Source organism: Brachyistius frenatus, unplaced genomic scaffold, assembly GCF_029030835.1.
Source record: "Brachyistius frenatus isolate BFR_SWC_R1_liver_20210118 unplaced genomic scaffold, ASM2903083v1 Contig_2, whole genome shotgun sequence".
NCBI lineage: Eukaryota > Metazoa > Chordata > Actinopteri > Embiotocidae > Brachyistius > Brachyistius frenatus.
The window spans coordinates 9,355,001-9,370,426 of NW_027210601.1; the positions used below are offsets into that span (position 1 = coordinate 9,355,001).

At 41.2% G+C, this 15,426-nt stretch overlaps 1 protein-coding gene across 4 annotated transcripts in view; it reads left to right on the plus strand.

Annotated features, from left to right (window-relative positions):
• Positions 1-10,335, plus strand: part of satb1a (SATB homeobox 1a) — a 15,153-nt gene extending 4,818 nt beyond the window's left edge. For all 4 annotated transcript variants that reach the window (XM_069698623.1, XM_069698639.1, XM_069698648.1 and 1 more), the window contains 6 exons: positions 1-106; positions 1,459-1,994; positions 3,656-3,853; positions 4,436-4,591; positions 6,450-6,650; positions 7,742-10,335. The exon at positions 1-106 is cut by the window's left edge and continues 6 nt beyond it. In XM_069698623.1, coding sequence (XP_069554724.1) covers positions 1-106; positions 1,459-1,994; positions 3,656-3,853; positions 4,436-4,591; positions 6,450-6,650; positions 7,742-8,629 — 2,085 coding nt within the window. In that variant the 3' untranslated portion in view covers positions 8,630-10,335. The remainder of the gene's footprint in view (positions 107-1,458; positions 1,995-3,655; positions 3,854-4,435; positions 4,592-6,449; positions 6,651-7,741) is intronic.
• Positions 10,336-15,426: the final 5,091 nt, after the last annotated feature.

Genomic DNA, 15,426 nt, shown 5'->3' on the forward strand with positions numbered 1-15,426 from the left:
ATATCATCTATTGTAAATAGCACTTACTATGCAAATGTCTCAGCTGCCAAGTGTCATGAGTTTGGTCGATGGTACAAGCACTTCAAGAAGTCCAAATGCTTCAAGGGTGAGGGATTTCAATCACTCCTGTGAACATCAAATATGCATTATAAGTTTTACAGCATATCTCAAATCCATTCAACACACAAATTTTGTGCAGTATATATTACATACTAGGCGTCATACACTTTTGGCAGTTACAATGCAAAAACATCAGCACTTTGCCATTTTATTCTAATAGGAAATTATACAATACAATGGCAATAAAAAGTAGAGAAAACCTTTGAAATGATCTGATCTGTATAAAAATTAGTCTTGAAATATGGTCTGATTTTTATCTTAGTTACAGTTAAGAACAAACACTATTTTAACTATTAATAAAAGCCCTTCTATTGTTCTTGTCTGTATTCAAAACAGAACATCATTCAAACATTCAGTGTAGGTTAGAAAAACTGTGAAACTTTAGGCTGATGACATCAACAAAAGCTCACTATAGTCAGCAAACCTGGAGTCCAGTCAATAAAACAATATTGAATGTGTGTGTTAGAACTACTTTGACTTCCAACAAAAGCAGTCACAAATTTTGAGTTTGCTTTTCACAATAACTAATTGGTGATGTGACTTATGCCTCACAAATAAGAGATCTCAGCTGGAAGAAATTACAAAGTAATCTGAGATGTTGATCAGTCCACTGTTAGAATATCAGTCTACAAATGGAGACCATTTAGAGTGATTTCCTAAAAGTAGCCGTGCGGCTGAGATGATTTCAGAAGCACAACAGAGAATATACATAGAAAAGAAAGGCTTAAAATAATCATTGGGGCTTTCACACACACAAATCATGTTGCATGGTTTCACAGAGTAAGCATGTCACTTTGACACAGAACCATGCTACTGAAAAAATGTTTTGCAGACTGATGAAACTAAGCTTCCAGTGTCTGTACATATGGTGTATACCAACATGAAGCATGGTGGAGGGAGCATCATCGTTTGAAGCCACCTCTGGGAACTAAATTGTTTATCAAGGTATCTAACAGGATAACGTCAGGGTGGCTGCCTGCCAGCTGAGGCTCAGTGGAAACTGGGTGATGCAGCTGAACAATGACTCTAACTCAGTCACAGAATAACACAAAGAAAGTCCACCTTTTTGAGTGGCACAGTCAGAGCCCATTCTTTAACCTTGTAGAGATGCTGTGTAATGACGTCAACAGTTAAGGTCCATTGTGGTTGTTGATTCCTGAGACACAGATGATCAGATAACATTTTATGACTAATGTATATTTCATTTGTTCAATTTCCAATGTGAACATGCCACCTACTCAAAACCAGCTTGTAATCAGTGTGTATTTGGGAAACATTAGTGCTGTTTACTGTATTAATCATTCTGAATCTAGCTTTGCTTTTCCTCTCCTTCTTCAGACATTGACAGCTTTTCTGACCAGTCCACACATATCACCCTACCCCAGCAGCCGGTCACAGGTAGCCCAGCAGATCCGGGTTCAACCCTCCTTTTCACTCGTGGAACAGTGGCCAACATATGTGGTCGCTCACCTCTTGGTCTGCACGCTCCTGGGATGGTAACCCAGCCTCTCAGCTCCCAGATGGTCAACCAGCAGCTAGTGATGGCCCAGTTTCTCAACCAACAGTACGCTGTTAGCCGCATGCTAGCTGGCCAGGGTCTCTCATCACCACCACAGCAGTATCTCAACCACCCTCCTGTCGGGAGGGCTCCTGCCAAGGTCTTTGCCAAAGCCCCTGATTCCCAAGCCCCGCAGCAGGCACAATGTGGCCCAGGGGGAGGCCCTGTGGCCGGGCTGCAAAATCAGACATCGGCTGGGTCTTCAGTGGGACCAACAGACGTGCCAAGTGACATCTACCATTGTGTGAGGGAGGAGCTGAAGCGAGCAGGCATCTCACAAGCCATCTTTGCCCGGGTGGCCTTTAACAGGACCCAGGTACAGTAGGAGGAGGAGGCACAATGAAGGGTGTTGAAAGTCTTAGAGCCTTCAGCTGTGTGGTGGTGATCATCTTTTTTCTTTTCTGGCACTGTGGTAGTAGGTAAGTGTGTTTGGTGAATATGTGTTTGATGGTTGGCACATTGGCATGGCCTTTGCCGCAGTGCCCCCTCCCCCTGTGCATGTGTGTATGTATGCGTGTGTGTGTTTGTGCCAGCTCTCTGCAGCACAAAGCTGGTGCCAGCACTGAAGCAGCTGCTGGGCCAACTAATCACAACCCCTTGGAGAAATGCTGTCTCCCTCTCTACCTCTTGCTCTATCTCGCCGTCCTTCCATCTCGCCACCTTTGACTCTAGCGGCCCTTCTTTTCATTTAATCCCAAACTCCTGTGTTCAATCCATCTTCTTTTAATCTTTCTCTGTCCGCTGGTCTCCCTCATTTTGTATCCATATCTCCCTACTATCGTCTCCAACTAGCACTAAAATGCTACATTATCTGCGTCCGTCATCTTGCATTCACCACCGCTCCCACATAAATGGGGCTCAAAGGACAGACTAAGCCCATCATTATTATTATTATTATTACCATCATTATCATTTTCATCACAATAAGCAGTGTTAGTTATTATCCACCCCCATGTTTCCCCATTGCCAAGTCCAAGGTGCTCTGGTGCCAGCCATACAAGTCGGGCACGATGCCAAAACGTCATCTAGAAGTGAGGGAAGCATTTGTCTTCTGACGACTCGCATAAAAGCCTCCATCTATTCAGAAGGCGGGGTTTTGTGCGAGGATCCAACAGTGATCTATGATTTGAATAAGAAGCCTGTTTCCTCTTGTACTATTTCTCTTCCTGCGTGAAATCTGATTTCTTTTCAAGACGCAAGCACAACAATTTGCATGAGGTGTTTGAAAGGCTTTCCTGTATAGACAGATACATCCAGAATAATGCTAGCTGTACAGGCAAGTAGTGGGCTTAGCTCTGACTGGAAACTGGCTGTGTAACACTGAACTGCAAGGTTTGTCAAGATGCCTCCCTGAATGGGATCCAGAGTTCAATAAAGGGAGCTTCTGCAAAATTTCTTTAGGCACACAAGAAACTTTATATTTATCTTCGATCTTTACATGAAGATAAAGTGGGAACATCTAATATTTAATTTAAGTCTATCTCCTCTAGGTGCAATGTATTGGAGGTTGTCTGGGTTTTTGGACTGAACCATTCTGTGTGCTGAAATGTTGAATATTAACAAACCAATAAAAATAAATGAACATTACCTGCCCATTCGGCTTCAAATTGGACTTAAATATTTGTCATCCCCTGAGTGTTTTATTTTTCACTGCTTTGAAGAAAAGTTACAGTTTAGTTAGATGAGAGGATCAATAACATTCTCACATCCATCCTGCTAGACATGAAGCTACAGTGCGGAAATTGTTCATCTTAATTTAGCATAACAAGTGGAAACAGGGTTAACCAGCGAGACTAAATCTAGCCAGCAGCCTCTAAAGCTCACTAATTCATACATTACATCATGTGATGATACATTATGATAAATGTATTCTAAGTGTAAAGCAAATTGTTTCACATGGGAGTCAGGTGTTGGAATTGTATCTTGTTGGAGTCCATAACACCTCACCACCATTCATTTTGTGTGTGTTATTACCAGGGTCTGCTCTCAGAGATCCTGCGAAAGGAGGAGGACCCGAAGCACGCCTCCCAGTCTCTGCTGGTCAACCTGCGGGCCATGCACAGCTTCCTGCAGCTCCCAGAGGCCGAGAGGGAGCGCATCTACCAGGAGGAGAAGGAGAGAAGTCTGACTGGCTTCACACCCAGCTGCAACAACACACCGCCGAGATCCACACAGGTCAGCCGGCACAAAGACCTAAAAGAGATGACATCAAAAGTCAGCCTTGCAAACCTGCTGTGAAACGTTTCAACTAATGTGTTTCTCCTCATAAAAGAGCACTGAAGTGTTAAAGTGAGAGTAGTGTTACTTAGCTGAATTGTACGCATATTAGCATGCAGATGTTAGCATTTAGCCCAGAGCTCCTGCAGTGCCCTCAGGCTACCTGCATGGCTGTTATTTTATTCATTTTTAAAACGATTTTTAAAACGTGCATCTTTAAATTTGCAAACTCAAAAGAGGTCTGGATCTACTGATACCCATGTTGCCTTTCCCCTGTCTCTGTCACTTCTATCATTTGATTTTCCAGTACTGCCGGAGCGATGGAATGAAATGTGGTCAAACTAAATTCTTGTAGTTATTTCTCTGGTGACTTTTCCTTTGTCAGGCCTTCTTTATCTGTTTCTAATTGAGGCACCACAAGGCTGCACAAAGGACATGATCCCTCACTTTCTGTTTTAGATTCGTCCCACTGTCCATTATTTTGTGTAGCTTCCATTTAAACCCAATCTGCCTTCTTTCGTCTTGTCTGTCTGTTTTTAGGCCAGACTGTCCCCGGTCACACCAGAAAGAGGGTTAAGGACAGACAGTTGTGTTCTTAATGTCAGTGCCTCGATCTACGAGGAGATTCAGCACGAGATGAAGAGAGCCAAGGTGTCTCAGGCTCTGTTTGCAAAGGTTGCTGCCTCCAAAAGTCAGGTACTTTCTCTCTTGTTGGAGTAAGTCTGATGAAGCCGTCCAATTCCAAACACAAACATATTGCACCCAATTGTTTCTATTGCTTGATCAAATGTTCAAACTTAGCATTCACCATGACTTCATCTCCTCAGTTAAAGCAGGGATGACTAGTGTGTGTGTGGAGGAAAGCCCAGATAATCAACCAGCAGCTGCACTCTGCAGAGGACTATCATCAGTGCATCAGACTGCTATTGTGTCCTAAATTATCGCTTTAATAGTCGCCATACACGCATGCACGCTAAGACACTGCTCGCTTGTGCACACAGACATACTGTATAAGTACACGCAGCTACACAACTGTACACAACACAAATGCACTAATGCAAATACACACACAAGCATGATTTGAGTGTTTATTATTCTCATTTTTATGGCGGCCCCATAAGCTTGTTATTGCCTTTTGTTTTGAGGATAATTTCCCTTCATGGAATGGGGGATTTTAGCTGTCTCATTTTCTCTTCCTCTCGAGTGTAGCTCCAATTTTTACTTCTTTCCTTCTGTCCTTCCTTCCTCCTTTCCATCTTTCCTTCGTTCCTTTTGCCTTTCTTTCTTTCTATTCATGTTTGTTTGTTTCTTTCTTTATTTCTTTCTTTCCTTCCTTCCTTTCTTTGTTTCTCTCTTCCTCTCTTTAACTTCCCCTACTCTGTACTCATCATCAAGATGTTTAGAGGTCATTCAGTGGTCGTGCCAGTACAGACAGGTGGTCCAAAACCCCTGAGGTTCTTTTTCTATCTTTTTGCTGGCCTCCATTTTTACCTTACTTTCTCTATGTTCTCTTTACTGCTCTCTTTCTCTCTCTCTCTCTCTCTCTTTATCTCACTCTGCTACTCTCTCTCTCTCTGTATTACCCGGTTGTTTGGCAGGCAGAACCGTGCTGGATCTCTCTGTTCTATCTGCACTGTGCATCTGGATGGCATTGTGTGCAAGAGTTGGGCTTCAGCCAGGTTGATGTGTGTGTGTGGATATGTGCGTGTGTGAGTGAGCATATCTGCCTGCTTGCAAATGTAATCGTGCTCCAGTTCATGAGTCTGAAACTAGCTCGTCTTTACATTCCTCAATCTGCCACTCACAAGTTTCTTCCATCATGATGCAGAGACAATTCAAGCCAGTAAGAAAAAAATCTCACCCTGATCTTCAGATCAGCCAGTAGAGCCTCTTCAAATTGAATTTTTTTTGTTTATATTTGTATATCGAGTGTAAACAGGAAACAGTTATGAGTCAATGTGTGTAGAAAATGATTGTGAATTCAGGTTTATAGAGCAAAGGAAGAGGGAACATGTTTGTTTCTGAATTTACACTTTAAAATTTGAAGGTAACACTACTAATATTGACTTTAAATGATTTGATTTTGGAAAACTGCTCTGCGTAGATATGCTTAACAATGAGAAAATCTGTGAATTGACTTTGTTGAAAATATTGTACCTCTTTTTTAAGTTTTCCTTTTTCCTTTACACTAAATGTACAAATGTATTTTGCCTGAGTGTGTCTGCAGTTTAAAGGCATGTTGCATTAGGTTAGCTGAGCTTAATTAGCAAATGTCTGTGGAATCAAGTGGCAGACAGTAAGAGCAACATAGTAAGATAGTGATTCTCTGAAAAATATGAAGATTGAGGTAATATACTAATAAAAACACATTTTTGTATGAGTTAACATGGCAAATGGATAGATGTGTAGTTCAGGGGCTTACTAGGTGTCAGGACTTTGTTTACAAACACATCAGAGGTAGAAATATGTGCTGACAGTGACTTGACCTCTGGGTGAATGACAGACCGTTGAGATGGTCAACCTCGTGCACTGTGTATGTACGTACCACCTGCAGGGGTGGCTGTGTGAGCTGCTGCGCTGGAAGGAGGATCCCAGTCCAGAGAACCGGACCCTGTGGGAGAACCTGTGCATGATCCGACGGTTCCTCAGCCTGTCTCAGACTGAACGCGATGCCATCTATGAACAGGAGAGCAGCAACATGACTGCACAGCACTGCGCTGACAGGCTCACACTGCTCACCAATGACAATACACTGGTAAGGCGATGAAGAGAAGATAATCACAATATTATTCCACAGATATCTAGAAAAAAATCCTCACATGTACAGAAGTATTTTACAGACTATGTTACAAGCTATAGACACAGCAAAGAAAAATCACAAGAGCTTGAGGTGACCTGACTTTCATTTAAATCATTAGGAAAAGTAATGTAGAAAAAAAATGAATGCGAACTTTACTATAAATTCCAAATAGTTATATCACATTGAATGCCAATAGATCTCTAGGGTGTGCAATGGAAAAGCAGCACAGTAATGACAGCTAAATGCCAAACATGTCAATAAAAAAAAAGATGATTACCACATTAAGCAATGATCCATGAGGCTGATTAGTTATTAGTTATTTTGCTCTCTCTTCCATTGCTTGTGCATGGATTGATGGCTTGATTATAGACTCACAGACACAGACTTAAAATGTAAAAAAAAAAAAATGGTTGTGTATCCTTCTGTTTGTGAATATACAGTATATTTCATAGGATACTAGAAAAGACAAGACAAGACAACTCCACATATGCAAGCTTAGATCCGAATCTGGTCTGTGGACATCAACCCTTGATGGATGCATTGCAGACCACCTCACATGTGAAAGCTCAGCAGATCCAGATCAAACAGTTTACACTACCAGACCAGAACAGCATGTTTTGAGTCTTTGCTTATACTCAATGCTTAGCCAATATCTACACACTATAGAGTCAAGTAAATGTGGAAAAAACCTAACTGTCTTCACATTAAGTGCAATGTTCACCTCTTCAGAAGAAGGTGACATTGAGGAATCAGTGTTTGTATGTACACTAAATTAATCATAACCTCAAGTAGAATTACAGACCTGCCACCACTTTCGGCTGTCCAAATCAGGAAATCATCAATAAAAAAGAGAAAATTGTACCTTATTATTAAGACCTATCATACAAAGACATGTCTGTCAGGGCTGCCTTCACTTTTGCTTGATTCTAAACCATTAAAATTAAACAAGGTAATGTCCACATTTACATAATGTAAATTAGCTGTGTTGAAATCCAAAAGACCAAGTGCGACTTTTTACTCTAATCACTTCTAATTTCTCTCATCAGTACCAACGCAACTCCCCCATGCCACAGCAGCACCATCTTCAACCCCATCAACCCCTGCAGCCTGAGGCAGGACCTCACCTGTCTCCACGGCAACCGTGCGCTGCATCACCAGCCGAGTCCGATGCTGGCGGTACCTGGGGGCACTTGAGAGCACAAATGAAGAACAGAGGCAACGATGAGAGGGGGGACAGTAAGGACTGGGTCGAGGAAGGAAGGGGTGACAAGGGCGGTTTGGTTGGGGACTGGGGTTGTACTGGAAGAGTGAGGGACAAGGGTACAGAAAGCAGTGAGCAGGGGAGGGATGGAAATATGTGCAAGGAGGGTACAGAGGAGATCACTGGAGATAGCAAAAGAGGCAAAGTTAAGGAGAAGCTCTCTGTGAAGTGGCCCACCATGAACAATGAGGACCATGACAGGGTTGGGGATTCTTCGGAGGCAGACAGTAATGAGGTAAGAGGACGAGACGAGGTCCGAGGTGAGGCGTTAAACGTGTCAAGTGATGCCCTGGGAATCCTGCAGAGTTTCATCCAGGATGTGGGCCTCAACCCGGATGAGGAGGCCGTCCACACCTTGTCTGCTCAGCTGGGCTTGCCCAAACACACCATCCGCAGCTTCTTCAACAGCCAGGACCGAGGACAAAGCCGAGACCACAGCCCGAGCCGAAAACACAATCAGCACGAGCAGCGAGGCTGTACAGACCCAAACCTCTCACAGGCAGACACAACTCCACGGCAACGGCAGGAGGAAGGTGATGGAAAGACTGAAAGAGAACAGGCAGAGGAGCAAACGGGGAGAAATGAAGCAAGTGAGGTAAATGTTTTGAAAGACCTGGATGCCGGCACTCAAACTATTCCCACCATGAAGGAGGAGCAGGAGGGCTACATCTAACTCACAAACATCCGAGCTCTGACAAGCCATATGTTCCCTGTGAGCCACCACCAGGTGCTTTTCTTCTCTGAGACACTACAAGCTTTGTTCGAATGCAACTCAAACCACAGTTACATATTGTTCCAGTGCAGATTCACAGTGTTTTGGTATTGGTCTGTTTATAGGTGTGTGCCATTACACACTGTGGAGAGCCACATTGTTACTGTTTATGCAGCAGCTTTCATAACCAGAGACTCAGATTATGTATTTATTGAGAAAGCTGTTCTGTGATTTGAGGATCCTTAATGCACTTGAGACAGAGTTAACTGTGAGTATGTACAGATAACGTTAGCACACGGTGGCTGTGTGTAGATACAAGTCTGGAACCAATACAATGAGCTTTGAACTACATGTCACTGTTTAAAAGGAGTAATTGTAGTTGGCTGACTGATATACATTTTGGGGAAATATTCATACCAGAAATGCCTTCTAGAAAGTGCCACTGCCAAACATTTTTTTTTTTTTTTTTTTAAATGATCAATATCTTCATTATTTTAGTTTTTACTATGTTTAACAGTGCTTTGTGGTTTGGCATTTAAAACTGTTTGCTTCATGAATCTCACTGTTCAGGTTTTACAGTCACATCATATAAAATATCGAGTTTCCTGTTATTGATGTTATTGGTTGAAAAAAAAGTGGATTCATGTAATGTGTTACTATTGGCATAAGGACATTATACAGTATGTCATCTCGTGACCTTTAAGGATGATCATTTGGAAACAATGAATAATACAAGGCATCCTGTGCAATCTTTACTGCAGTGCTCAATGAATCAATAACTGAAATGAGAGACGAGTTATCAGACTGAAAACATGTCAAATGTTCCTATTAGAAATGAGTCAGTGAATCATGTTTGTCCACAAAATCAAGTTTTTTTGGGGGGGGTTATTAAAGAAAGGAATTTGTTTCTGAACATGTTGTATTTCAACTACATATGTATTTCTATTCATGCATGAATTTGTAAATTTCTCAAAATGTTCTGTAGCTATTGTAAAGTTTCTTTTAAAGTTTGTGTGCTTTTACACTCAACTGTTCTTCTAATTTTATGGTTCACACATAGTGTGCTGTGTGGTCTTCACAGCGCTTCATGTGGTTCCATGAAAAAAAGATTGTGGACAGGATGTACAAAACAACTTTTTGATAAAAGGAAGGAACTTTTAGCATTAGCGAAAACTGCAACTTTAAGTGTGACATACGGGGGTTTTGTTACTTTAATTTGTTTTTACCAAATGATGGTTTCCCATAGAGAACCATTTTTTACACACAATCTGAGTGATAATAATAAAGATTTATGTGTTTATAGAATAAGCCGAGAACATTATCGTTTAACCACAAACAAAAAAAATCAGTTAATCTAAATTAATTTTGTTAATCATGTATGGCAGATCCCTTTCATTAGATATATTAGCATTAAAACAGAAAGCGACAACTTTCCATATAAAATAAAGACCCACCGGGAAACAAAGGCTAAGATAGCTGGGAGGCTACTGTGCAATTTCTACTTATGATAGACAAATAGATGGTTGCATTAATACCAGTCGATGACATTTGCACTTTGAAAACGGGATGTGTTATCAATTTAAGATGTTGATTTGGGGACACTTTATGAGGTTTATCACACTTGAAAGACAATTGAAACAAACTGAGAAGTAAAGAAAAAATAAAAATGAAGTCCATTAATCAGATTTCTATTTTAAGCTGGCTGTAAAAGATCTATTTAAGATTTAATCAATGGTTCTGATGCCCACTGTCTGTATTGTAGACTCAGTGCTAATGATTTTCTTATACATGACTGTGTCTGTGTTGGTGAATTGGTGTCATTGTTTCCACCCATCAGACAATCTTCCTCTGTGCTGATCACCAGAGCACGCTGTACCAGTGACTCCCTACAATCACATGGCCCCTCAGTGCTGCCACTGTTTTCAATCTTGTCTCTTTTTTTTTATTCTTCTTTTATTGTAGCTATGTGACCTGCTAGTTTCATCTGTGCTTCCGTCTCTCTACTTTCTGCCCCTGACTCTCATCCGTCTCTCCCTGGGACTGTTCGCATTGCTGCTCCGATGCTCTGCTCAGACAGCGCAACATTCAAGCCCCATTTGGTCAGAATAGCTTCATAGATTAATTCAATAAAGCTATGCTCCTCTCTGTCATCTGTTTCCATGACAATACCTTAGTCAGGGCCAACGAGAGGCCATGAAAGCCTCATCATCAGTAATATTAGCGATAATAATGATGATAATGGTGCTCTTGAAATGCCATGCCTGTGATGATGGTGGTATTAGTGATGATGGTCATTATTCCTGCTTTGTGTTAACCCTCCACCACAACACAAACACAAGCGCACACCACTACAAGTACACACATTTAAATCAGTAATGCCATTTAATGTCACCACCTGTATATATTAACACATAGACTTCTGCTGTTCCCCATCAAGACCATCGTGTTGCTTTGATTTAATTGCGTGTGTGTGTGTGTGTGTGTGTGTGTGTGTGTGTGTGTGTGTGTGTGTGTGTGTGTGTGTGTGTGTGTGTGTGTGTGTGTGTGTGTGTGTGTGTGTGTGTGTGTCTTGTCTTTTGTCTGCTGGAAGCACTTTGTGATGAAGCTGTTTGTTAAAAGCGCTCCACGGATAAACTTGACTGGACTGACCTCAGAAATTGCTGTAATTAAGTCTACATAAAACTGCTTTAATCAACCCTCATGTTGCACAGCCCCTTCGGTCTTCTTGTTTATTCATGATGTGTTTTATTTCTGTGGTGGTGTGATCCTCAACAATCGTGTGCTTCATTATTCTTTCTGACGTGGTTTTTTTCTTTCTAGTTCTCCACCAGTTTTGGGTTTTTTTGTTCACAGCATTATGAAAGCCACAGTTTGAGTGCTGCTAAATTTGTAACTGAATTTGCAATCTCCAATTTTATCTTGGCAATCTCAAGTGGTTGGACATTTTCAGAGTAATGTCAGCATTATTTTCCAAGCCTGCTTAGTGGGTTGGCCAAGTGACTGAGAAGGGACAATGAAAAAGACACGTGCTTTGGTACATTACTGAGGACATACAGCACATCTTGTTTGCCATGAAACCCAAAGTGGAAAATCTGAACAGGGATCTGAGTCCTGTGATTTGTGATCTGAGAATAAGGTTTTTTCCCACTTACAGGAAGGAGCATATCTATGCATGACCTTATTAATTAGTGGGCATATGCACAACTTCTTATCTTTAATGTTTGGGATCTTTGCCTTGACAGTAACTGTATTAGCCAGCCGTTGATTGTTAAATCCTTAAAAGTTTATAAGAAGGCTTTATCAGAAGTCATTTACAAAGACTATATGCTTCATACATCAGTTAATCATAACAAAACAAAACAAAAAAAGTTCACCTTCTGTTTTGCCTGGTTGTAGAAAATACTCACTGGTTGGTGCTTTTCCTCCGGGGACTTTTTAGCTCTGTCATCTCTCCAATGGCCAGTCTGACCTCTGACTTTCTGGAAAAGAATCTCAGGGCTCTGAAACAAACTCCAGCCTAATAAATCCTGCAGTACAGAACTTTTCTTAGAATAATTAATTCAATGTTTGCTTACGTCAAAGGCCCATAGCCTTGGGTGCATTCGACTTTATGCGGCCCTGCGCAGCGCTGAGTGAAAGTGATGGATGCTGGACTCACAATATTGCATGATGGTTCAAAATTTTGTCAGACTTTAGCCGATGCTGCAAAACGTCACAATGTCACGTGATATCAAAATCTTGCGGGACCGAGGCGGCGGTAGTTTTCTGAGTCAGGTGCTGCAGCTGTTCTTCTCCAGCTGCACCGAGTCAGAACCTCCTCTGTGAGGACACTCCGTCCTGATAGGTTTTGAGTTTCATTGACATGCGTAATGTTGACATTATGCAATGTAAAATTGTAGTTTTATATCCAGCAAAAAAGCTGTAAAAAGAGGTTGTTTCTATGGAACATAGTTAGATTTAATGTTATGTTTCCAACACTGATTTAAACTAAAAATTTTAGAGAGCAACATATTTGGGTGAAACAGTGTCAGCTGATCAGTCTGAAATATTGAGGTTTATACTTATATGCTTAAAATACAAACCACAGAGCAGGTTTTCCACACAGTTATATAAACAAGCTGCTGCTGAGACACAGCTAAATGGATTTTTATGCGTTGGCATGTTGCTTATTATTAATTAAATGTTTCATGGTACAAACCTAAACATGAAAGGCAGGTAAGATGATCTGTGTTGTTGTAAGTTTCTTTTGTAAGGATCTCACTGTGTTCAGAGCCGTGACATGACTTATGTTGGTATTTGGAGCTGTATAAAAATAAATGGAAACTTAAGTGAAAATGAAAGGCAAACACCGCAAACCCTTGTTGTCAGTTTGGGCACACTATCTGACATATAGAGAGAATAGATCAATCAGATAGCAGGATAGAATAGACCAATCAGAAAGCAGGATAGAATAGACCAATCAGAAAGCAGGATAGAATAGACCAACCAGAAACCAGGATAAATAGAGGAATCAGAAAGCAGGTTAGAATAGACCAATCAGAAAGCAGGTTAGAATAGAACAATCAGACAGCAGGAAAACCTGCACAGCTGCTCTGTGGTTTGTATATTTGTGTCAATATTTCAGACTGATGACCTGATACTGACAAATTTACAGACCAGACAGAGTTTACATCAGTGTTGGACACATACAATTAAATCTAACTATGTTTAATAGAAACAACCTATTTTTTTTTACAGCTTTCTTGCTGGATGTAAAACTAGTGTGTCTGTGTCCAGATGTAAAACCTGAGCTGTAGAAGGAGCAGATCAATACATTAGGAGAAATAACGACAGGTGATTGGAGCCAGTGACACCAACAGACTTAACAAACTTGTTAAGAAGGCCGGCTCCATCATCGGCTATAAACTGGACAGCCTGGAAAAGGTGGTGGAGAGGAGGACGCTGAACAAACTATTATCCATATTGGATAATCCTGACCACCCTCTCCACCACCTGCCAGGAGTCCTGGTGACAAAGTACAATAGATTTATCTACACTGACTAACATGTATTGACAGGGGATACTGATGTTTTATTGTAACCTTTGCTGACAGGCATTAACTTTGCTGACTTTTCTTAAATGGGGGTGTCATTCTGTATTTGACCTCAACCTCTGACCTCTGCATGTACCAGTGCAGGCAAAATCTGTCTGCTGCAAACAGAAAAGTTTCTCTGCTACCAACAAACACTAAGCACCCTTGAACAGTCTGATCGCAGTACTTACTGTCACAGCCTCGTGATTCTCCTCGGTCAGGACTCGGAAGAAAAGGATGTTTCTGCAAGAGGAAGGAAGAACAATTAAACTTATCACCTGCAGCACAAAGAACAAGGCTGTTAAGGACAGATACAGGAGATCATTCCTCAATAAGTCAATAAGACTATACAATAACTCACCTCTGGCAAAATCCATCACATAACAATAACACTGTTGACTGTGTTTCTTGGTTGTTTGTATATAATATATATATAGATATATATACTGTACTGTATATACTGTGCATTTTATATTTAATATTTTTTACTGCTATTTTACTGCTATTTTATTGCTTTTCTATTATTCTATTATTATCTTATTGCTTCTGTATGCTGCTGTAGCGAAAAAATGTTCCCCTCGGGGATTAATAAAGTAACTACCTAACCTAACCTAACTTAACCTAACCTAACCTAAACATCACGTCATGCGTATCGGTGAAACTTTAAACCTATCAGGATAAAGTAGTGTCGTCACAGAGGAGGTTCTCCGCCGTTGCAGCCGGAGGAGAACAACCGCAGCTGCATCGCTCCTGCGAGGTTTTAATATCATGTGACAAATGCACCCAAGGTGTCCGACTTCACGGCAGCCTTCTCCTCCTCTGTAGCCACGGGAAAGCTTTCTCCAACCATCGAGTCAGACGAAGTCACACACCCCTAGTCTACTGCTGCAACTGTTAAACGGTGAATAAAAGGTGGATACAGTAAGTCAAATATTTCACAACACCCGCGAAAGGGCTTGTTTCTCTGTCACTACTTTATTCATTTGGTCCAGTAACAGTTATGTTTTCCCAATTCAAGCCCGGATTGAGCCTGAGGGAGTCTGGAGGAGCCCCACACTGAGTGACTCCGCCCACATCTAGCGCCGCCCACATTTACGCTCTGCGTGGTGCCGCCAATTTAACATCCATCCTGTCAGGAATGCCCTCCCGGAAAACACGTAAAAATGGCTTGTGTGGAAAAACCACGAAAAATATGATGCCATTAATATATTTAATCATCATTGTATCAAATAGGTTGTTAATTTATATGTAGATGTGCCATAGCCTACTTACATATCCTAAATGCAAAAATATAGGCCAATTTTTGTATTCATTGCTGACTTGCAGACAATATAAGCACATATTCTGTCAAACGAGGATCTAAACCAAGTACTGAGATTTTCACGACCTGGTAGCTATAATGCCAACGATTCAGTCTTTCCCGGATTTTGTCTTGATTTTTGTCTGATTTTTATGTTTCTCCTGGTAAACCTCCATAATTTGAACTGCCCTCAAACTTCATCTTTATGGACTAACATTAGACATAGATCCTTAAATTGTCTATTTGTCTAGCATTACCCAAGATGCCAGATCATTTGTGAAACACATGCACACACAAAGTACAATTGCATGTTACTGCAACCTGACAACCAAATTCAAACATTGTGAGGACAGTTGCGACAGATGGCAGCTTTCACTGCTAGCTTTC